The 23,486-nt window shown below is 39.8% G+C and overlaps 1 protein-coding gene across 3 annotated transcripts; it reads right to left on the bottom strand.

Annotated features, from left to right (window-relative positions):
* Positions 1-725: 725 nt before the first annotated feature.
* mtbp (MDM2 binding protein) lies at positions 726-23,021 on the bottom strand. Of its 3 annotated transcripts, XM_061775828.1 has the most exons (23): positions 22,836-23,020; positions 22,081-22,164; positions 21,877-21,950; positions 21,048-21,199; positions 20,436-20,494; positions 20,155-20,299; positions 19,831-19,945; positions 18,090-18,197; positions 16,205-16,299; positions 15,041-15,107; positions 14,787-14,904; positions 14,323-14,493; positions 13,607-13,717; positions 8,632-8,775; positions 5,973-6,066; positions 5,700-5,858; positions 5,277-5,372; positions 4,516-4,779; positions 4,275-4,432; positions 3,380-3,486; positions 2,300-2,413; positions 1,061-1,126; positions 726-979 (listed from the first exon to the last, which is right to left on the bottom strand). In XM_061775828.1, exons 1-23 carry the CDS (start codon positions 22,900-22,902, stop codon positions 941-943), a joined length of 2,607 nt encoding a protein of 868 aa, XP_061631812.1. In that variant the 5' UTR covers positions 22,903-23,020; the 3' UTR covers positions 726-940. The 3 variants fall into 3 exon arrangements, with proteins under 3 accessions (XP_061631812.1, XP_061631814.1, XP_061631815.1); XM_061775830.1 differs by lacking the exon at positions 8,632-8,775 and having other exon boundaries at positions 22,836-23,021; XM_061775831.1 differs by lacking the exons at positions 15,041-15,107; positions 16,205-16,299.
* Between the last annotated feature and the right edge of the window lie 465 nt (positions 23,022-23,486).

Raw genomic sequence — 23,486 nt, 5'->3', positions numbered from 1 at the left:
ATGTAGATGTATTAACAAGTAAGGACCATGGAGGTTCTTCTTAGACGCCTCGCATAGACAACATTTCAACCAAGCAACAAGCTTAAAGAGAGAGAAAACGTCAGTGACCAAATGTAACAATTATAGGCCGCAGTATAAATCAAGTCCAAAAAAAGACAAACATCATATTAGCAGAGGCAGATCTAATCTTTATATGATCAATAATAATTGCCTGCTACCCTGCAATATGTGTCCGTCTGTGTTTTTGGACAATATTTTGTTCTGGATTACAGTCCTTTAGCTACTTTAACATGGACTGTAAAACCCCAACATGAGACATTAACTCTAAATAACATTGTTCCCATTATGGTGTTTAAATGTGGTGCTTGTTAACTACACCTAATTTAATTACAGTATGTAGTGTGGAGTCACACCATGACTAATAGTTGTAATTTATAGTAAATTTAGTAGTAATAGCAATAATAACAATGGTAGAACCGGTGGTACCTGGTGCTCTTTGTTTTTGTTTTTTTAGTTAAAGACACTCCACATGACTGAAAAAAAAAAAAGCTTTTCAACCCCAATTAAGAAGTTCAGTTATCTTGGATCTGTATCTTTGTGGTTCCAAACTACAGGCTATATTAAAAGGCACAGTTGTTGAGTCATTACTTTTGTATATATTTTTAACTATGTGATTAAGTGCTTGCATACACGCAGGAGTCAGACAACAGGAAATGAAATAATAATTTAAAAAAACAACTGTTTATTATCCTAAAAATAGCAAAAGGTAACACAGATGAAATAATGTGCATTCATAAAGTGTAAAATATATATATATATATAAATATGTTGTTAAAACAATAGAGGACTTTTAAAACTCAAATTAAAATGGACTCGATAACATAATCTCAAAAATTGAAAAATTAAAGTGGGACTCAGTATGTTTTTGTCAGAATCATCTTCACTTCTTTGACGTCTTCTCCAGTACCCAGTCAATGACCTACAATAACACAACATGAGTTGAAGGCCATTTTTAATGAGTCAATGTGTGGAAGGGAACACTGATGCGTGTTGGTGTTACCTGTTTAGCATTGCTGCCAGCTGCCTTCTTCATCTCATCATGCAGACCACGAGATGTCTTCAGATCCTGACAACAAACAATGTTTACTCGTTTTCATTTCATCGAGTTAAGATCTGAAATCAAGCCTCAAAAGTTTTAAAAAACGTACACTAACACCCTCACAAAAATAATGTTAGTTTTTAAAAGCTTTATTATTTCATAAATCAGTGGTCTGAGAATTAAATAAGCCACGTAGAAACAATAGCTTTCACTCTTGTTTGTTAAATGATAAAGTCCAGTTTGAAGGTTATGTGCCGAGTTTTTTTCTTTTTTCTTTTAACAAATGATAATTTCTAATAATATACACTAATATATGAGGAGACATATGCGCTTTCTTCACAATTCAAAACAGCTCCATGCCATCCGCCATGGTGAAAAACAAGTTGGAAGTCTACAACATGCTCAAGCCAGCTATTGGCTGTTTCCTCGCGAGTGTTTTTGCGACAGCAGGCTGATTGCTTCTACTTGCCGATGCAGAACCCAGAGATTAGAAGACAAGCGAGCGCCCTGAGCTTATAGATAATAAAAGCATTTTTGTGGTGCATGGACACATCATCAAAACACAAACACCTCCCACCCCGCTAACAACTTCACGGAGACATCACGTCAGTGTCATTGGTAAGAAGCTAATGCTATTATCTCACTTAAGCAAGTGCCCGTGGAGATAACATTGTTGCATTATCAGTGGTGGATGAAGCATTTCATCACCAAGCCACTGAACTAAACTTGTCAAGAAGTGTGGCGCATGACATCGCCAAACACAAATAACTCCCACCCTTCGGTTGACAACTTTGAACAAAATTGTAGCAAGTTTGGGTTCAAACCATCATGGATGTAAATTGATGAATGCATTTGTTTAATTCTTATTACACTAACACAATATTAGCCACAATACCATGTTTAGACTAGTGTTAGACAATGTATTCTTGCAACAACAATAAAACATAAAAAAAAAGAAATAAAATTAAAAAAAAAAAAGTTTAGTTCCCTTTTGTAACGGACGCACAAAATAAATATTTGGCAAGAAAAATAAGGGAAGCTTAGTCAAACTGTTCCCATTGAGTTTGATTCGTTCCGCAAATTTGTAACAAAAAAAACAACATATGGTGGACAGTGCAGTCCTGGCGGGAGGGAGCCAAACCACTAAACACGAGTTCAGAGTGAACGAGTGGACAGTGCTTAGTGTGTGTGGGCACCAACCTTGAGAAAGAATTTGGAGATATCAAATAGTCTCTTGCTGCAAGCCTCAAAGCATTGATGCTCGGCACTGATCCCGTGCTTTTTGAGTGTTTTCAGGACTACCTCCTGCAACATCTGAGGGCAACAGAGAACACACACATTTTCATGGACACAATGCTAAAAGCTTAAATCTACTTGGGTTAATTCCCTTATCGCCTAACGTCAACCCAGTTCACAGAAAATTATTTTAGCTCGGCTTCCTTCTTCAAGAATGGATGTCAAAATGTCACGACTTTGGGGAGGGATGTCCTTACACAGGTAAATGGTACACACCATTTTACTGAAAGAGTTGACACCACACACTCGGAAATATATGGAGCCTCCTTTACTCTTTCGACAGCAGCTGATCTAAATAAACGCAATAAATTACAGTGAGGGATCCTCTGTGCCTTTCAGTTGCACAAAAAGACTGCTGTTAATCTCTGTCGTTACTCCTAAATTGCGTCAACTGTTTTTGTACAAGTGCAGACGCCCACACATTAGTATTGCTAACAGCACACATCTCTTGTTAGCATAATGTTCACAGATCACAACACATCAAGGTCGGGATGCAGCCCATGACGGGTGCGCAGGTAATATAGAGTGACTGGGTAGTCATACATCGTTAGTGTGTGTGTGTGTGCAGCCTGTAAGTAAGCTGTAAGCACAGCTAGTGATAACATGCAAAACATAAATCATTTATCTTTGCTAAACCTATTATACGATCTTCATTTGTTGGATGGAGTGCGGGTGAATTTGTTGTCGGCCTCCAGTGTGTGAGTTGGTGTGTGCGCGTTAGTAAGTGGCACAGTTTAAGATTTTTATTCATGAAAGTTTTCAGGGCCTCTGCATCATGTTTTCATTAAAAATGGCTCTTAGAATGAACAGCAATTTCCTACACACACAATATTATACTATTTGTTGATATGGTTTCTATTATTTCTACAGCTTTGAAAAGCAACAATTTCAAATGAAAATGAGTCATTAAGTGTTAGGTAACAGTAATAACATAAGTAATGCAACTAAATTGTATTCATGTTTACCCAACACGCATAAACTCACCCTATTGTGTTTCTGCGAGCGCGACTCCTTGACATTTTTCTCATTTGTCAGTCTGTGATCAGTCTTGTCCGCTTTATGCTCGTCGGCCGAAGACTGATTCAGCAAACCTGGGAAGGAACCAAAGCAAGGGAACTGTGAATACAGAGATAGTTACAATTACACACTGTGTAAAGTTGTACCTTGACGTAAGAGTGCCCCAACCTACAAGTTTGTCGAGTTGCGAGCTGTCGCTTAGTGGATTTTTTTGCTTTAAGTTGCAAGACAACATTTGAGGTACTAGCAAGCTTTTATTACGGCACCATTTGAGTGAAAGGGGGGGGGGGGGGGGGGGGAAATACCCTATTGAACGCCACAAAATGTCAAACATCCAAATAAAAAATGCGAACACTCGCAAGGACTCCAGCTCCTGATGTCAACTCACTAAGCCACAGTCCTTAAAGGCACACCATAACACCACACAAATCCAGCAGCCTAATACAGTAACATTAGTACAATATATACAGTAATTATACTTTATCAACACTTTTTTTTAAAACTTATATTCTTTAAGTTTTGCTTTATTAAAACCTGTAACAAAAATTGTAGTGGTCCTATGGGGGCTGGAACAGATGAATGGCATTTCAATTCATTTCAACGCGGAAAATTGACTAGATATGAGTAAATTCAGTTACGGGCTTGAGTGTTTTGTGGGGTGAATTAACTCTATGTCAGGGTACCAATGTATTGGAAAGATGAACAAAGAAATCTACCGTATTATAATATAAATTTTGCTTGCTCAACTTTAGCTTCTACAATGCTCATCTGCTCATTGTCTTGATAGGTTTCTGCAAAATGATGTATAGAAATGAGATCTAAAGTTCTTCGGTTAAGGTTGGGTTGATTTTTTTTTTTTTACCAGATGATGTCGTTTGAGTAGTAGAGGAAGAGGGAGCGGAAGAGGAGATGGACTGGGATCTGCTGGGCTGTTGCAGTAGCGACTTGATGGCAAGGTGTGTCCCACTACTGACACTTTTCTGAGAACAGACGGAGTCGCTGCTCTCCGACTTGGCCAGCCTATATCATTCATTTGCATGGATTCAGACTCAAACACTACACTGATTCCACCAAGTCATCCATCAATTCATGCCTCCACCCACCTCTTGCGGGGATAACCTCCGACAACATCTGTGTCCAAGGACCTGCGTTTGAGTCGGGCTACATCAGCGTTCTGCAGAGTCTCCCCGTCGGGTACGCTTCCTGGTTCTGACATCACGGCGGGAGAAGGGGCGGGGCTGGTCGCAAACGGGAGGACGCAGGGTTCCTTGGAGCAGGTAGTTTGGGTCTCGTAGCGAATGAGGCGGGACTGGAGCCGCACAAAAGCCTGGTCTCGGTCCAAGGAGCGTTGGTTGTCCAGGCAGAATCTACAGTATATAAAACAAGGATAGAAAGCCAGCAGGCTGTTGAATAAAAATAGTGCAATGATAAGATTGCAACCACCACCTCACTAAGGAATTTGAAGTGTTAGACCATCGGTGTCAAACTCAAGGCCTGGGGGCCAGATGCGGCCCGCCACATTATTTTATGTGGCCTGCGAAAGCAAACCATGCTCGTCAACTTCCATGATTTTTGCTAAAATCTGTACCCAAATTCCAAATTGTCACAATAATATTGATATTGCATTTTTCTGTTATGAAACCATTCTTCTACAGTAACTTAAACAATACTTGAACAAACTATTATCCTTGTCTTCTGATTTCAAAAGTAGTTATCCCTCAATTTTTTGTGTAATGGTAATAAAAGGATTTAGTGATTAAACATTCGTATGGTTTCACTGTTCTAACGGCCCACTGAGGGAAATCATAACAACAATGCAGCCTGAGACAAAAATGAGTTTGACACCCCCGTGTTAGACACTTACTCTATGCCATGGTAATGGGAGCTTGTGGCCTTTTTGAAGGACATCTCACTGATTCTCCTGGGAGACAAGTCTGGCGACAACTGGAACAGATTATGACTGGAGAAAAACAGAACAGAGAATGGAGTAGAATGAGATGGCCAGTCGCGCAGTGAATCGTGTTTCCATCTGAATGGTATTCCAACAAAGGTCACATACGTAAGTATTGCTGAGGTAGACTAATGACCAAAATAACACCCTCACCTTGGGAGCTTCGACTGAGCAACGAACTACACAGAAATTTTGTGTGCGCCTTTTTTCTTTCTGCCAATAAATATGGGGTCATCTTTTTTAAAATCAGGCTTTCCCTTTGTCTCCAACTCAAATGTCACTCTGCATTCCCAGTAAGAAGGTGTAGGCAGTGCTCATTCAAATGGCTCGTCTTACCCTCTAATCAGGGCCAGAGGTTGCAGCTCACTGGTCGGCTTGCCATCGAGTGTGAAGTGTTTTAAAAGTTCTTTGGCGTCCAGTAAAGTAGTGGAACCCTTATGAGAGTCTTTAGGACCCAGCAAGCTGTCACTGGAGCCAGGACCTAACAGGCCAAGTCTAAGGCACAATACAGACTAATAGTTACAGTATATTGCATGCTGATTGGTCATATGCTGAGTAATTTACAATGCCGAGAACAGATCTTTTAGATACCTCAAGAGTATGATTTACCTTCTCCTCTGTCGTCTTTTCTGCAGGTTCTCAATATTGTGGAGAACGCTCCTCTCGGGCCAAACAGATTGTGTGTGGGACATTCTTTCTGATGCTATTACAAAGGACATAGGTTGGACTTTTTAAATCAAGATGTTAACATCATGTGTTTAGAGTTGGCTAAACCCCTAACACTAAGGCGGTATAATTCAAACATTGTTGACATGCAGCGTCACCACAACGCATATTACACATCTACAGATAAAGGTGCAACAAGATGTAGCAAGTTCTCAGCTCAAATCACATTAGCTCTCAGCTTTTTAATAGCTTTTAGAAAAAGTTGTACAATCCCAATTCCAATGAAGTTGGGACGTTGTGGTAAACATAAATAAATACAGAATACAATGATTTGCAAATCATGTTCAGCCTATATTTAATTGAATACACAACAAAGACAAGATATTTAATGTTCAAACTGATAAACTTTATTGGTTTTAGCAAATAATCATTAACTTATATTATATTATATGTCTGCAACACGTTCCCAAAAAGCTGGGACCGGTGGCAAAAAAGACTGAGAAAGTTGAGGAATGCTCATCAAAGACCTGTTTGGAACATCCCACAGGTGAACAGGCTAATTGGGAACAGGTGGGTGCTATGATTGGGTATAAAAGGAACTTCTCTGAATTGTTCAATCATTCACAAGCAAAGATGGGGCGAGGTTTGCCTCTTTGTGAACAAGTGTGTGAGAAAATAGTCGAACAGGTTAAGGACAATGTTCCGCCACGTACAATTGCAAGGAATTTAGGGCTTGCATCATCTACGGTCCATAATATCATCAAAAGGTTCAGAGAATCTGGAGAAATCACTGCATGCAAGCGGCAAGACCGAAAACCAACATCGAATGCCCGTGACCGTTGATCCCTCAAATTGTTTTTGGAAATTGTGGACGTCCTCCGGGAAAAAGAGGAAAAGAACCATCCAGACTGTTATGGACGCAAAGTTCAAAAGCCAGCATCTGTGATGGTATGGGGCTGTGTTAGTGCCAATGGCATGGGTAACTTACACATCTGTGAAGGAACCATTAATGCTGAAAGGTACATACAGGTTTTGGAGAAACATATGCTGCCATCCAAGCAACGTCTTTTTTATGGACGCCCCTGCTTATTTCAATGCCAAACCACATTCTGCACGTGTTACAACAGCGTGGCTTGGTAGTAAAAGAGCGCGGGTACTAGACTGGCATGCCTGCAGTCCAGATCTGTATCCCATTGAAAATGTGTGGCGCATTATGAAGCGTAAAATACGGAGACCCCGGACTGTTGAACAGCTGAAGCTTTACATCATGCAAGAATGGGAAAGAATTCCACCTACAAAGCTTCAACAATTAGTGTCCTCAGTTCCCAAACGTTTATTGAATGTTGTTAAAAGAAAAGGTGATGTAACACAGTGGTAAACATGACCCTGTCCCAGCTTTTTTGGAACGTGTTGCAGCCATAAAATTCTGTTAAGTTAATGATTATTTGCTAAAAACAATAAAGTTTATCAGTTTGAACATAAAATATATTGTCTTTGTAGTGTATTCAATTAAATATAGATTGAACATGATTTGCAAATCATTGTATTCTGTTTTTATTTATGTTTAACACAATGTCCCAACTTCATTGGAATTGGGGTTGTAATAATAAACTATAAATCTCAGTATACTGTATTTACTACCCAAGGAAAACATTTTGTAACAGCAAAAATAAGACCTCTTGTACAATCATAAACAAACAAGGCTCCCTCCATGAGCATACCTCATACGGTAAGATCCACTGTATGATGGATTGCGGCGGTTATCCAAACTTTTAGCTCCAGCCAGGTCAAGACGCTTAACTCTTGGCAGATGGAACTTAAATCTCAGTGCGCAAGATGTGAGTAATGCATTGATGTATAACCACTGCATGTTTGTTTGTTTGGGCAATCATACTGCTTCAAGGACACGGAGTGCAGAAAAGATCAAAGAATTCAAGCGCATTCAAGTCGGGGATGATTCATGCCCAAAGATGGCTTAAGGTTGTGAGTGAGTCTGACAACTCCTATAACGCTAATTAAACCATTAGGAGATGCACAAAGACATGAAAAAAATGTCCATAAGACATCACAATGTTTCATGCTGTGAATGAAACCAATGCCACCAATCAGATCTACACCAAAACATAATGACCCCAATGATACCTCACGCGTAAGGAATTTGAGTAGTTTTAACATAATCTTGCTAACTCGCAAATAGTGATAAAAACACAAGCTCCTTGGCAGCTGAAATAAAATACTTATTACATGGTCAGTCTAATTGTGTACTTGTGAGACACCAGTATATAAGCTACGTGAAGCGCTTGAGATGCAAGTCGACATGCATTTTTAAAAGCAGCATTGACCTTCATGTTCCCAATTCCAACTCAAAGTTCAAAGAGTTACTGTTCATAAACGGAAACAGAGTTTTGTAAGATTCCATCGGCAAGTCAGAATATGTGCTTTAGGAAACTGTTAGTTAGTTTCTGTGCATCGTCAGTGTGCGCCGCGCTTTTCACGTCGCTGAACATCTTTGAATTCATTGAAACATATCATTCCAAATAAATCATAAAGCATAAATCAGGCCTGTCAGTTTTGGGCTATATATGCATCACTCTAACCATACCTGGGTCCTTGGTGGGCATGCTGTCAGTCAGAGCAGAGGCCCGGGGAAGCTTCGAGTCAATCATCTTCAAGTATTGCTCCCTGGCCATGCTCAGAATGGCCTTCAAGTCATTGGATGGTACTAAAGAGGACTTTTCTTTCTGTCCTGTACACACAAACAGACTTGCCTTTTGATTCTTTGGTGGACAAAGTTCTCATATTTAGTCACCCAACACGAACATACACTCACTGGCCATTACATTAAATTTGTCTGCGCAAAGTAATGACTTCCAATAATCAATTAGTGTCGCTAAATAAGGAAATTAAAATATTACACTTGGCGGCACGGTGGACGACTGGTTAGCATATCTGCCTCACGGTGGACGACTAGTTACCACATCTGCCTCACAGTTCTGAGGACCGGGGTTCAAATCCCGGCCCCCTGCCTGTATGGAGTTTGCATGTTCTCCCTGTGCCTGCGTGGGTTTTCTCCAGGCACTCCGGCTTCCTCCCACATCCCAAAAACATGCAGAGTAGGTTAATTGAAGACTCTAAATTGTCCGTAGGTGCGAATGGTGGTTTGTTTATGTGTGCCCTGCGATTGGCTGGCGACCAGTTCAGGGTGTACCCAGCCTCTCGCCCAAAGATAGCTGGGATAGGCTCCGGCACGCCCGCGACCCTAGTGAGGATAAGTGGTACAGAAAATGAACAGAAAATATTACAATTATTGTTCCTCCGAATATGATTCAGAGCAGTTCTGTCCACTGGTAACTATAAAAACAATATACAGTATTCCCTCGCCACTTCGCGCTTCACGTTTTGCGGCTTCAGTGCTTGGCGGGTGCAGCCATATTGCGGAAAGACGCGTTGTTTCATGTTAATGCATGAGAGAGGTTTCCCTGCATGCCAAACAAAGAGATGAGTTGACTCAGAGGCTTTGTACATGCCTGTACTGTACTGTACATGCCACGGGCACTCATACAAGGCGCGTGATTGGTTCCCGGCGCGACATCGACCAATGAGAGCACGAGTGGATTTATCCCATGAGCCGATTGATTTCGCATCATCGCAGCCTCACCCAGCATCTTCCCTTGCTGTGTCTCGCCAGTCTGGTCCACGCTGTTGACTGTCTCGCATACTGCATCTTAGTGTTGTGTTCGTGCTAACTTTTTTTGTTTAAGCAATACCTTTTATTTGATTAGTTAAGCCCTTACAATGCCACCTAAGCGCTGTGACCCTGCGAAAGGAAGAAGAAGATGATGACCCTCAGCGAAAAAGTGAAACTTTTAGATATGATCAAAGAGGGCAGAAGTTATGCATCTGTGGCACGCCATTATGGCGTGATTGAATCTACAGTGCGGTACATCAAGAAAGAGGAAGCAAACATCTGCAAAACTGCTTCAATAAGGTAGCGAAACGTGTGGTAACGCCGCGTAGTAAGAGACGTTTCAAATATGTAAAGTATAAATACTGTTTACATATTTTAAACATTCTGGTGCTCACATACACATACACGAAAATTCCCAAATCCTACTTTGCGGTTTTTCACCTTTCGCGGAGGTTTCTGGTCCCCATTAACTGCGAAAAACGAGGGATCACTCTATATATCTTTTTTTGAAATAAAATGTCTCACTAACAAAACCTGCTGTTCTATTTTTAGTTTTCTTCTTAACTTCTGCAACTTAGACAGGGGCCTTTCTCAATTTAATGTGAAGTATTGCAATTTTCAATTAGCCCTGTGGAAAGTCAGCTCTTGCCGCAGTCTTGTCAAAGCGCAGCCTGAGTTTGTTTCCCCAAGGTTGAAGAACTTAATTTTCTTTTATCTGTCTCCACTCCACTGTAGCTTCGCTATCTTTGTCTGCTGTGTGTCTGTAAAATAATGATATTGCGAGTCATCCTATGCTGGTACCAGCAAGTGCCAAAAGCAATAAGGAGGATGCTTAGCGAGTCCACTGATAGGATAGTGTTAGAACCGCTTCACTGTAGCTACTACAAAGCAAACAAAGAAACATGTCTTTGTTTTTACTGAGAATGAACTTCAATCATCCATCCAACCATTTTCCATACCGCCTATCCTCACTAGGGTCGCGGGTGTGCTGGAGCCCATCCCAGTTGAATTTGGGCGAGAGGCGGGGTACACCCTGAACTGGTCACCAGCCAGAAACAAACAATCCTCCGCACGCAACGTTCACACTTCCGGGCGTTTTAGAGTCTTCAATTAAGCTACCATGCATGTTTTTGGGATGTGGGAGGAACCCGGGGTACCCGGAGAAAACTGACGCAGGCACGGGGAAAACATACAGGCGAGGCCCGATTTGAACCCGGGTCCTCAGAACTTTGAGAACAGAACTTTCAATCAACATACTTTAATTACTGCCTTCTGATATTTTAGTCACCTTGTTTAGGTGCAAACTAAAAAATTCTCTCACTACGACCATGGTCTACTGCAAACTACTTGCATAATTTAACAGATTAATCAATACAGCATACATATTCTATATGTAAAGACAAATATTTTGACATAGCTCTCAAATCGTATTTGTCCTCCTTTGCCAATGAGTGTACATCGTTCTATGAATTCCAGAATGTCTTTTCACCTGCTTCCATCGGTTTGTAATCTTTTAGTGCAATACATTGTACAACCCAAATTCCAATGAAGTTGGGACATTGTGTTAAACATAAATAAAAACAGAAAAATGATTTGCAAATCATGTTCGACCTATATTTAATTGAATACACTACAAAGACAAGATATTTAACGTTCAAACTGAAAAACTTTATTGTTTTTAGCAAATAATCATTAACTTAGAATTTTATGGCTGCAACAAGTTCCAAAAAAGCTGGTACAGGGTCATCTTTACCACTGTGTTAGATCACCTTTTCTTTTAACAACATTCAATAAACGTTTGGGAACTGTGGACACTAATTGTTGACGCTTTGTAGGTGGAATTCTTTCCCATTCTTGCTTGATGTACAGCTTCAGCTGTTCAACAGTCCGGGGTCTCTGTTGTCGTATTTTACGCTTCATAATGCGCCACAAATTTTCAATAGTAGACAGGTCTGGACTGCAGGCAGGCCAGTCTAGTACCCGTACTCTTTTACTACGAAGCCACGCTGTTGTAACACGTGCAGAATGTGGTTTGGCATTGTCTTGCTGAAATAAGCAGGGGCGTCCGTAAAAAAAGACGTTGCTTGGATGGCAGCATATGTTTCTCCAAAACCTGTATGTACCTTTCAGCATGAATGGTGCCTTCACAGATGTGTAAGTTACCCATGCCATTAGCACTAACAGTCCCATACCATCACAGATGCTGGCTTTTGAACTTTGCGTCCATAACAGTCCGGATGGTTCTTTTCCTCTTTGGCCCGGAGGAGACGACGTCCGTGTGGTGATATCCTTTACACATTGATGTCGGTGTTTGATGCAGTGCCGCCTGAGGGATCGAAGGTCACGGGCATTCAATGTTGGTTTTCAGCCTTGCCGCTTACATGCAGTGATTTCTCCAGATTCTCTGAACCTTTTGATGATATTATGGACCGTAGATGATGAAATCCCTAAATTCCTTGAAATTGTACGTGGAGGAACATTGTCCTTAAACTGGTCGACTATTTTCTCACGCACTTGTTCACAAAGAGGTGAACCTCGCCCCATCTTTGCTCGTGAATGACTGAGCAATTCAGGGAAGCTCCTTTCATACCCAATCATGGCACCCACCTGTTCCCAATTAGCCTGTTCACCTGTGGGATGTGCCAAACAGGTGTTTGATGAGCATTTCTCAACTTTCTCCGTCTTTTTTGCCACTTTGTCCCAGCTTTTTTGGAACGTGTTGCAGCCATAAAATTCTAAGTTAATGATTATTTATTCAAAACAATAAAATGTATCAGTTTGAACAGTAAACATCTTGTCTTTGTAGTGTATTCAATTAAATATAGGTTGAACGTGATTTGCAAATCATTGTATTCTGTTTTTATTTATGTTTAACACAACATCCCAACTCCATTGGAATTGTATTTCTTCAGTGTTCTTTGTTTTATTTTAGGGTGACGCATGGGGATTTCCGTCATACCACAACACTTGACACGACTCACACATTTTAGGCTTCAAGTTAACATCAAGTAGAAACATGCCCATTTTCCAAGTGAGGATGAATGAGTTTACAGTACACCGATGAACCGTGATAAAATTGTGTTGAAAAATGTTGAGTGTGACCGTCTCAATTCTAAATTATTTCAACACCGTGTAATGTGCTTCGTTGTGTCCCAAAAAAAACCTATTAAAATAATTACGTTCTAACAAGCCTCGGATTAATTAATGTTTGAGTCACACCGATATTAAATACATACGTCTCAATCATTTTTAAGTGCATTTTTTGGGGTCTTTAGTGTGTAAAGATTCACTTTCAGTGTTGCTTTTTACAATTTCCAATGTCAAAAAGTACATAAGTCTGCTATTTTGTATTTTTTGTATTCAAAATAAAATGTCAATTAATTTTGTAGTGTGTGTCTGATTTTTTGGGTGGTTCTTGTATTATTAATATTGTGATGATACCGATAAGTGTAAAAATGGGTCACAATTGTAATATATCATTTTCATATTGTTTGATCTCTCCTTCCAAGCTTATAAAAAAATAAGAGGGATTTAAGGTCAAACACAAATAGGCTAATAATGCAAATGTTTATCTAAGCAATCCAGTCTTGGCACAAGAGGGCACGTTTCCATTCTACTTGGGGATAAAGGGGATACACCAGGGTGTTGAGGGAGAATTAATTCATGTGTCTCATTGTCTGCAGTGTGCAAAAATACATTGATTAAATTGTGCAATATTCTTAAAACATTACAAAAATCACATCCGTTTTGAGTGCTACATTGTTCTGTTGTGACCTCTGGTGTTAGCAATACAGGGTACTCGGAATGTTCATTTTCCACTTCCTGTCCCCACTCTTAATATTTACACAATCTTCTCTAATGTCACCGGTATTTTAGAACAAGTACTTACTGAAGTATTCTTTAAGCACCAGTGTCTGCACCTGGGCCACCTTCTGCTCTCTCTTCAGCAGACCGTCTCCTTGGAGACAAGGCAGAGAGAGGATGTTGCTCCTAGTACCTCCTAGAGGGAGAAAAAGTAGTCAATGAAAAGGTCCCGATAAATGTGCATTGCCAGCCCAGTTGGGAATGAGCTGTGCTGAGCTTCATGCTCAATTGGAGCGAGGACTTATGGGACATGTGACACGCATCAAGGCAATATAAAGTAAAAGCCAAAAGGTCAGCAGAGACAGATAACCACAAATTGGATGAAATTAAAGCTCAGATCAAATACCTTCTTCTAACTTCTTGACTTAAAGTGTGATTTCTTTTCATCCATTTTCATTTGTAGCTACACTTGTTGACTACAAATCCAACCTTTTTTCAATTATTTTTATGCTTTGACTTTAGTCATTCATTTTCGCTTCCAATTAACATATTTTAATATCGCTCAACTAATGATTTGTTTTTGCACACAACCCTGCCATCGTGTCCTTCCATTGGCTGAAGGTGAAAGGAACACCTGACACTCATTATACTGGAAGTCAACAACTCTGCACTTTTGAACGCTCTTCGTGGCTCGAACATTTTTTTCCTCCACGATAAATTAAAGGAAAAATAAATCAAAGGAGCAACATATTGGTAAATGAGGCCTTCACAGAAATACACACATACTGCGTTATAACATACCTGATGATGACAGCAGCTTCTGCCCTGAGACCGTTGCCATGGCGGGCACGCCATTAATTTGACTGTCAGAGTGCAACAGCCTGACTGTGCAGACTCCGTTCTCAGTCTTGTCTGAGCCCTGGACCAACAGGAAGTAGTGAGCACTCTCTCCCTTGACCTCGACATCAGGTACTGCAAGATGAAATATTCATGTCAGTCAAAACTGACAGCTTCTGGTTGAAGCGAGAACGATCAGACTTGCTACTACACCACAATTTTTTTTTGCATTTAAATTTTCACAAGATTACAATCGAGTTGTATTCGTAACATTATCTTTAATATAGCTTTCTGATTCTTGCAACAGTGATTAGCACTTGTGACTTTGAGAAGGCTTTATCACCTGTAACAAAGTAGCTCCAGTTACCAATGTATTTCCAGTACGCAAGATACGACTCGTCTCTTGATGAGGTAATGAAAGGACTCACAGGGTAAAAACTTGGGTCTCCTGGCGAGAGACTCTCTCCAGCGCTGCGAGCTGATTTGGCTCGCTGACGGCTGTGCGATAGAGGTGACCACGCAGGAAAGGCTGAACAAAGCTCCTACCTGAGCACGTAAATATATATTCGATTCAACCACGATGCCCCTGGCAGACAACCTCTCATTGAACAAAGTGAATTTGAGCATGACAAGTTAAAAGTTGTGACAGGGATGAAAAGTAAAGTATCAAGTATTCACCTACCTTTCCGCGCAGTGACCTGAGCTGGTCCAAAAGAAGTTTAGATTTCACTGACTTCCCAGACAGGACTCTTAGTTTTTTTTCTTGTTAAGAAACATACTATGTATAAAATAGAGGAAAACGGAACAAACAGGGTGCTGCAGAAGAAGTTGAAATTAAATAAAAACTGGCTTCAAAACGAGTGACACCATATTTTATGTTAAAAAGCCCCCCTCATGCCAAAAACAAATCCTGTAAACAGTATTGAATGTTATTTATGAAAATGTGATTATATTTAATCAAATACAGGGCAAAATCAATCTTAGGTCTCGTAATGAGCAATGTTAGGATGATGTTGAGTGGGTGATGGCACCGTGGAAGTGTTTTGTTGAGCTCAATTATTGCTCTGTGGCGGGATATAAGCTATTTTTTTTTAAGCCGGTCGGTGCAGGTTTGGAGGTTTTCTGTGTGTGTGTGTGTGTGTGTGTGTTTGTGTGCGCGCGTGTTTTCCTACTTGTAAATGCTTGCCGGATTTGTATACATACCAACAGTGCCGTGCAATAGTATTGGCCCCCTTCTCAAATTGTTTTTTTTGGGGGATGTTTAAGCTCATCAAGCAAATGTAAAGATTAGACAACGGTAACCCAATTAAAGATGAAATGCAGTTTTAAATGATTTTATTTATTAAAGGGAAAAAAACTATTCAAAGCTACCTGGCCGTGTGTGAAAAAGTAATGGCCCCTATAGCTAATAAGTGGTTGGGCCACTCTCAGCAGCAACAACTGAAATCAAGCGTTTTCAAGAACTGGCAATCAGTCTTTCACATCTCTGTGGGGATATTTTGGCTCCCTCTTCCTTGCAGAATTCTTTTAAAACAGCAACACAGGAGGGGTTTCGAGCATGAACGGCCTTTTTAAGATCATGCCACAACATTCCAATCAGCTTCAAGTACGGACGTTGAATAGGCCATTATGCGAACTATACAAAACAAAATAAGAAATTGAGAAGGCGGCAAATAGTTTTTCACGGCCCTGTACTGTACATCTGTACAACGTACAACCATCTAAAACTGTGACGCTGATAACAGGTCCTTGAAATTGAAACTGGCATAACACAATTATGAACACTGATGGGTATCTCCCAGTCCGACTGATTGCATGGAAGCCGGGACTTCAGAAATGAGGATACAGTTCAAAGTGTGTGCTGGACCTCAGGAAGCTCGGCAGGTCTGACAGAGTAACCAGATGAAGCAGGTCTAAAACAGGCGCGTAGTACTGAAAAACCTGCATACGCGGAGAAGAGGAATGACAACCTTTCTCAAATACACTTGCAAGCCAGGAATACTCAATAATGATTTCCCCAGGCAGCTAATGCGAATCTTCCAATAACATTTAGATTCTTCCGATCAATATTATTCATTTCAATTCCACTACTAGGTGGTTGATTCAACTACCCCCTCCTATAAAGACTTACATATTAAATTTAAGACACTTTGTTTCAATTGTTACAGATGAACACGAAACAAGAGCGGCTCCAACTACCGGAGACAAATTCCTTGTGTGTTTTGGACATACTTGGCAAATAAAGATGATTCTGATTCTGATTAAAATCCTTGTTTGCGTTTGTTGAACATTATAATGAAAAACTCACGTCTTGATTCTGACAACAGATGATTATAATTAGAACTAAATCATTAAATACATACAGTAACTATTTTGTGAGTGCACCGAGTCCAAGTCCAAGTCTTTCTCAAAAGTCATTCAGACTGCTGTCAAAGGTCAAGTGTGTAATGTGGCTTCACACGGACTCGCCAGAGCAATTATTTAAACGTTCCACTGAACCACTTCGGCGCAAAATGAATTTTGCGATGGCTGGCTTCTCATTTAACAAAATCCTTTGTTAAGTAAACCCAAACACATTTTCTCCCGTTTCTATAGTTGTAATTTTACCATAATATTCAACTTATTTGTGACTATGATACATTTTGATGGAACATTTTTGTTTTATATACATTATTGTACGCTTTTAATTGCTGTTGTGGAAAGGTGCAGCACCACTCAGCATTTGACTCATAATGATAATTTATTGGTCGACGGTAAGTGTAATAACATGTGATCCCTCATTACTGCTGCTCGAATTGCTAATACAAAACGTTTCCCATGTGGACTGCAATGGAAGTGTTAGATAGAGAATATGCATATTTATTATAAATACCTCACCGGATAAACTGGTCTCGTGTTTCCACAGCTCATCGCAGTGTGACCACCCTGTCTGCACATTTGTGAGTGCAGAGTCACGATTATGATGGAGTCCACACAAGCATATAGTTTGTACAACAGCGCGGGGGACAGTTTTGCTATCCTTCCGTATTTTATTTTATTTTTTCTAATTGTGTGCCAAGACGATCCCCACCATCTGCCTCTCTGAGCTATTATCTGATGTCACTCTCCTGCTCTCTCACACACAAACATGCACATATGCACGTGCGCATACACTCTTTTGTGTGTGTTATACACCCCATACTAACCATAACTTCGTGTGCACGGTGCACAACCCTTGCTTTTTACTGCTATGGCTATTAATCTACATCAGAAAGCTCATTATAATGCAGCGCTCTACCAACTGTTATTAAAGATCTTGTCTCACACCGAGTGCTGTCCCTAAATAAATTCACAGTTTTCATACTGTGCCCTAAACACCTTTTAAACAAACACAGGGGGTCTCCGTCAGATGAATTAACACACCGCTCTCATTACTTGCTTGAGCAGTAGGTTGTGGGCTTTATTACTGGTGCTCTTGTAGAGCACAGTGAGGCAGTGATGGCATCCATCTTAACAATGTTGGAGTGGAAAATAAGCGAGTAACAGGTTTCCACCAGACTAGTAACTGATTTAAAAAAAAAAAAAAAAAAAAAGGACTAGGACTTTATTTTAACAGGCCTTTTTGGTAATAGTTTTCTGCTTCGGAGCTCAGGTACCACTGGAACCTTTTGACTTCAAAGGATCCTCTGCATACGAGTTCCGCAACAAGAGTGAATGAAGCCTGAAAAGGGAGTTGTGTTGTAAGAACTCACCTCGGAGTGTGGTTTGTGGTCTACAGAGGAGCTTGGAAAAGCCATGAGATTGGATTTATAAACTGGACTGTGCAGAGAAAAGCCACTAAAACGAAGCTCTGACACATACTGAAACAAACAATAAAAAGAGAACAAGCAGGTGATTAACTATTTAAGTAATAAGACCTCAGAGTTTAATTATTCTGCGACATTTTCATGATGACTGAGTGATTCCGATTCGGATAACAATTGCAATTTATAGTGATAGTGACCCGTTTAGTTGTTAAGAGAACTGGGGGGAAATCGTGCAATTGTGGAAAAGTAAAGAACAAATCATTTCTCTCTTTTGATGAAAGATGAAGTCTATATCTTCGAATTGACATTCATCAGCTGACTGAAGCTTTAGGTGCTGCTCGTTTCCAATTGAAATCAAATATGTTCTTTGTCCCTGTCACACAATGCAGTACAGAGAATGGCGTGACACACACGTACACACATAACTACAGCACACATTCACACATTGCAGTACGAGACCCGTGTGCAGGTTTTCGATCCTCTGGGAATTCCTTCATCCTCCGCTCTCCCGCTGGGCAGCTTTCACCGACTGCCAGCAGCCTGAGCTTGCTCACTTCTCGCAGCAGCTTGTTGGCAAAGGTCAACGAGAAGCTGCGAGCTTGCCACATTCGTACGCGAGCAAAAGGGGCATAATTACAAATGTATTGAGCGTGAAACGGAAAGTCATCGATAATCCAACTATTGCAAACTATACCATAGCTGAACGAATAATTTTTTGTTTCTATTTCTGAGGTGATGCACACTACCTACCTGTTAAAGAAATGTCGTACATTAGTATTTCTCCAACTATTTAATTTTGCCCATCTTTAGTTTTAAATGTGGTACACATTTTGAACATTACTGGATTTACAGTAATCACAACAATTTCCTTTCTGAGTTGCAATACTTTATGAATCTGGATGATAATGGAAGAGGTCATTCACACATCACTCATAGGGTTGTTTTGCATACATTAAACCACATGTTCTATTTTTGTAGTTTGTTTTTCCTCATTAAACACAGTATATAAGAATGATATATTATTTTTAAGGTCTGCCATTATTATTCTACATTGTTTTATTTCATTTTTTCAATGTGTTGTAAAATGTCCACTTTATCAGATCACCCAAGAACTCCTGTCAGCTCAGTGTGCAGCGCAGCATAGACTACAACACGCACTTAACAGGCGGGCCAGTGAGTTTGAGTTCTTGCTGTTTACAGTCATTATTCCACAAAACACTTGAATACACAGTGCATGCAAACACAGCAGATAACAATACGCTGACTTTCCACTGTTCTTTGCTTTGCGGCATTGTCAGAGTGATTACAATCTAACACTCTCGGCTGTGTATGCAAAATAGCCACACAAAAAACAACAACAATTTCGTGCACGGTAAACATATTTCCATCCAAGAACACCTCGTGTTAAATAGTGGTGAGGAAAAAAAACATAAAGTGTATTTGCAGTTCGGCACCCGCAGATTCACCTATCTGCAATTTTATGTTTTTTTTTTCCAGGAAAAATACTTATTGGCTGTATATCCCCGCTTATTCAAGAATTTGGGGTTTTACAAAACAATATATATTTTCAATGCAATTGTAATGGGCATCAATTATTCACAGATCTCGGCCTGGTCCCCATAACGAATAGTGTGGGTCCATTGTACGTGCAAAAGAATATAACCGTAAGACACGCATTCAGCATTACCTTCTTTTCTCTGACCAGCAAGCCGCCTCTCCACAGTTCACTTGCGCTGATACAGCCGCTTAACTCAGTAAAATCCACTAGATCAGCACTCAGGTACGACGCAGCTTTTTGCCACCTGAAATATAGATCACATGAGTAACATTTATGCCAAAAGATCAAAGATTTAATTTCGCACAATCAAAAAAAACAAAAAAAAAAACAATAATAATTCAACTATAAGATACAAGAGGGCTTCTTGGACAAATCCATCTGAAGGAGACACCTGCTCATGTATACGCCTCGAACTCCCCCTAGCGGTACAAAGACAATAAGCCAAATTCTCACCCAGTGAAATGCTCAGTGAGGACTGTGATCTTGGCAGAGTGCCAGCAGCTCATGTGCCTGAGGGCTCCCAGCAATGGTAGCATGTCTTTGAATGCAGGACACTTCTCAGCAGAACCGAACACCAGCACATCGATCAATGCTTTACCTGAGGGGGGGGGGTCAGGCAGGAAAAAAAAAATAAAAAATCTATGTGCATATTTGACAGCTGTTAAGGGACCGAGAAAGGGACACAGTGCAAACCTAACAAACGAAATAAATGATACAATACAGATGAATTGTACCTGGAGGCGGAAGTCTGTCTGACAGTGCATGCACGCCTTCTGCAGCCTCCTCGAGCAACCTATTAAATAAAGAAAGGAGAAAGTAGTGAAACATTGAACATTTGGACGTGTGCGTTCAAAAGTTTTGAGGTCAAATTAAATTGACCTGTCAAGGTCAAAGTACAAAAAGCCAACTAGCCCTACGTTTTAGTGAGTAGGGAATATTAATTACCCAGGCTTGAACTACTACTTTTGTTGGCATTGTAACGCCAGCTTTTCTCAGCATTAACACACAATTTAAGAATTACATTTTATAGACCCTTCAAAGTCAAAGAGACCCAAAGTTCAAACCGTGATGGGAAGAATTGTTTTGAAATTAGGAAAACCTGAAAGTCAACAGGTGTCACACGGAACGTTTCGTTTTAACAACATTTGAAAATCTAAAGTCTGGGAACTTGCTCCTTCAAACAGCATGCAGGGGGAAAAAATAAAACAATTTAAATATGTGAAGCAGAAATAGTTCCACCGAGGAATCCATTTTTATGCTCAGATGAATGATCAATACCGGCAACAATAAAAACTTGACACAACCAATGACAAATTGCAGTAACTGCAAAGAAAATCAAATCTCACTCTATCAGCGTTGCTTCGTCACCACACTTTTGAAGCGATCCCTCCTGAAGACTCAGGGAACCAGCACACAGCTCCAAAGCAGTTGGCTTCTCCTCTTCACCGTTTGCACTCTGGTGGCCTGCCGCCACCTCCTCCCAGTCTGAGCTGCAAAACTACCACACATGTATGCACGTTTACCCCTTGCATTCGGTAAAGCACGAGCTCAATCCAGTTTAGGTTTTTTAATTGCATTTTACCATCGAGCTATGTCAGGAATCAGTTGTGTTACACGAAGCAATTTGATTTATTTGTCTTATCCAAATGCAGCATTTCTTGCATCACAAAAATAAAATAAGCACAATGCAAATTCTGTCTGTTCTTGCGGACATTCGTGTGCCAACTCCAAAATTCTACAACCCCAATTCCGATGAAGTTGGGACATTGTGTTAAACATAAATAAAAACGGAATGCAATGATTTGCAAATCATGTACATAAGCTGTACATCATGCAAGAATGGGAAATAATTCCACCTACAAAGCTTCAACAATTAGTGTCCTCAGTTCCCAAATGTTTATTGAATGTTGTTAAAAGAAAAGATGATGTAACACAGTGGTAAACATGACCCTGTCCCAGCTTTTTTGGAACGTGTTGCAGCCATAATATTCTATGTTAATGATTAATTGCTAAAAACAATAGCGTTAATTAGTTGAACATTAAATATCTTGTCTTTGTAGTGTATTCAATTAAATATAGGTTGAACATGATGTGGAAATCATTGTATTCTGTTTTTATTTATGTTTAACACAATGTCCCAACTTCATCGGAATTGGGGTTGTACAACTGTCTTACCTGCATTAGTCCATGGCAAGCCTGAACAGCAAAGTACCACTTCTCAACTGAAGGGCTTCCACTGAGAGAACACGCTACGAAGGGGAAGAAGTCAGTTGTAAAAAAAATAAATAAATATATATATATATATATATTATGTGGGAGAATTCTGACAGAAAAAAAACTAAACAAAAAACATAGAGATAGATCATAGACATAATGCACCTGGGAGCACAGAGATTCCTCCGGCTGATTCTTGAGAAGAAAAGTCCACAATTTGGTCATAAATCTGCTTCAATTTGTCCAGACCTGTGCAAGACAACAGAGGTGTTAACTTATTACACTGCTCGTCTGCTCCTGCGATGAGAAGTTACAATAACCAGCCGCAACATTAGGTACACTTGCACAACCTTTTATCATACTGCAGTGTTTGAAAAGTTTAGATTTACAAAAAGGAGTGTAAATGTAAACTTAATACATTAACCCTCTAATTTTGCTAAATAATCAAAAAGCTGCACTTAGTCCAGTTCAACATCACCACAAGCAAAACCCAGTGAGAAAGATATTATTAAATGAAAAAGTATCTGATGTCCCTAATGATATGGTCAGTTAGTACATTGTCACCACAGCATTTTCGGAACACTATATTCGGAATAACACAGAAGATATGAAAATAAATGATCTTATGACGCTCTCCTTTTGACTATGTAAATCATAGAGTGGGTGAGCAGACAATAGCAAATGTAATTCACCAGTTAGCTACAAACTGTGGGGATTTAATTTGCACTTAATCCTCGTGTGTAATATTAAACGTCCAGCGTGGCAATTATTGTACAATGTAAATCTCCACTTCGTCTGTATAAACTCGAGCGTTAGCTAACTAAATGCACTATGGCCGAAAGGTTAGTTAACGCTGATAGCACGGTAATTCACAAAAGGGAGTTAAATTTAAAAAAAAAAAGACAAAAAAAAGAAATTACATTTGTACTCCTCCGTTTCGTCGTTATCCGCCTGACAGAAGGATGAAACCAAAATATATCTGTCCATTTCGTCTTATCTTGCGAATCAGAACATAAAACCGCGCTTGTCTTCAAATGTTGAAAAGTTCTTCCGTGTGTCAAATTTCCCACCACGTCCTCTTCTTCTGCTAACGTTTGTTTGCAAGTCTATGCAAGAAAATGCACCACCGCCACCCACTGGACAGAAATATAGCAGCTATTGCACAGGAAATGTTTTAGAAGTGCAGCCTCCCTACAAAGTTTGACAAATTACATTTTATACATCTCCTATCTCTGGTTTTGTCCATAATTGTATATTATAGGTAAAGGAAACTACATTTATGAAAGTATGATTCTCAAGATGTCACTATTTTGTTTATACCAGATGCATTACACAACTCAATCCATTTTTATATCATGGAAAATTATTTCAGTTCAATTTCAAAAATGAAACACATATATTTTGTAGATTCACTAGAGTGAAATATTTCACGTCTTTTTTTGAAAATAGCTTACAGCTAACAAAAACACCAAATTCACCATACCAAGAAGTTTGAATATTACATAAGAAACAAAGTTATACTTATTTTAGAAATTACACTCCTTTTTAAATTGAACTACTGAAATAAAGAA

Source organism: Phyllopteryx taeniolatus, chromosome 6 (assembly GCF_024500385.1).
Source record: "Phyllopteryx taeniolatus isolate TA_2022b chromosome 6, UOR_Ptae_1.2, whole genome shotgun sequence".
Taxonomy (NCBI): Eukaryota; Metazoa; Chordata; class Actinopteri; order Syngnathiformes; family Syngnathidae; genus Phyllopteryx; species Phyllopteryx taeniolatus.
Note: the sequence above shows the minus strand (reverse complement) of the source record. Positions and strands in the feature narration are given on the sequence as shown.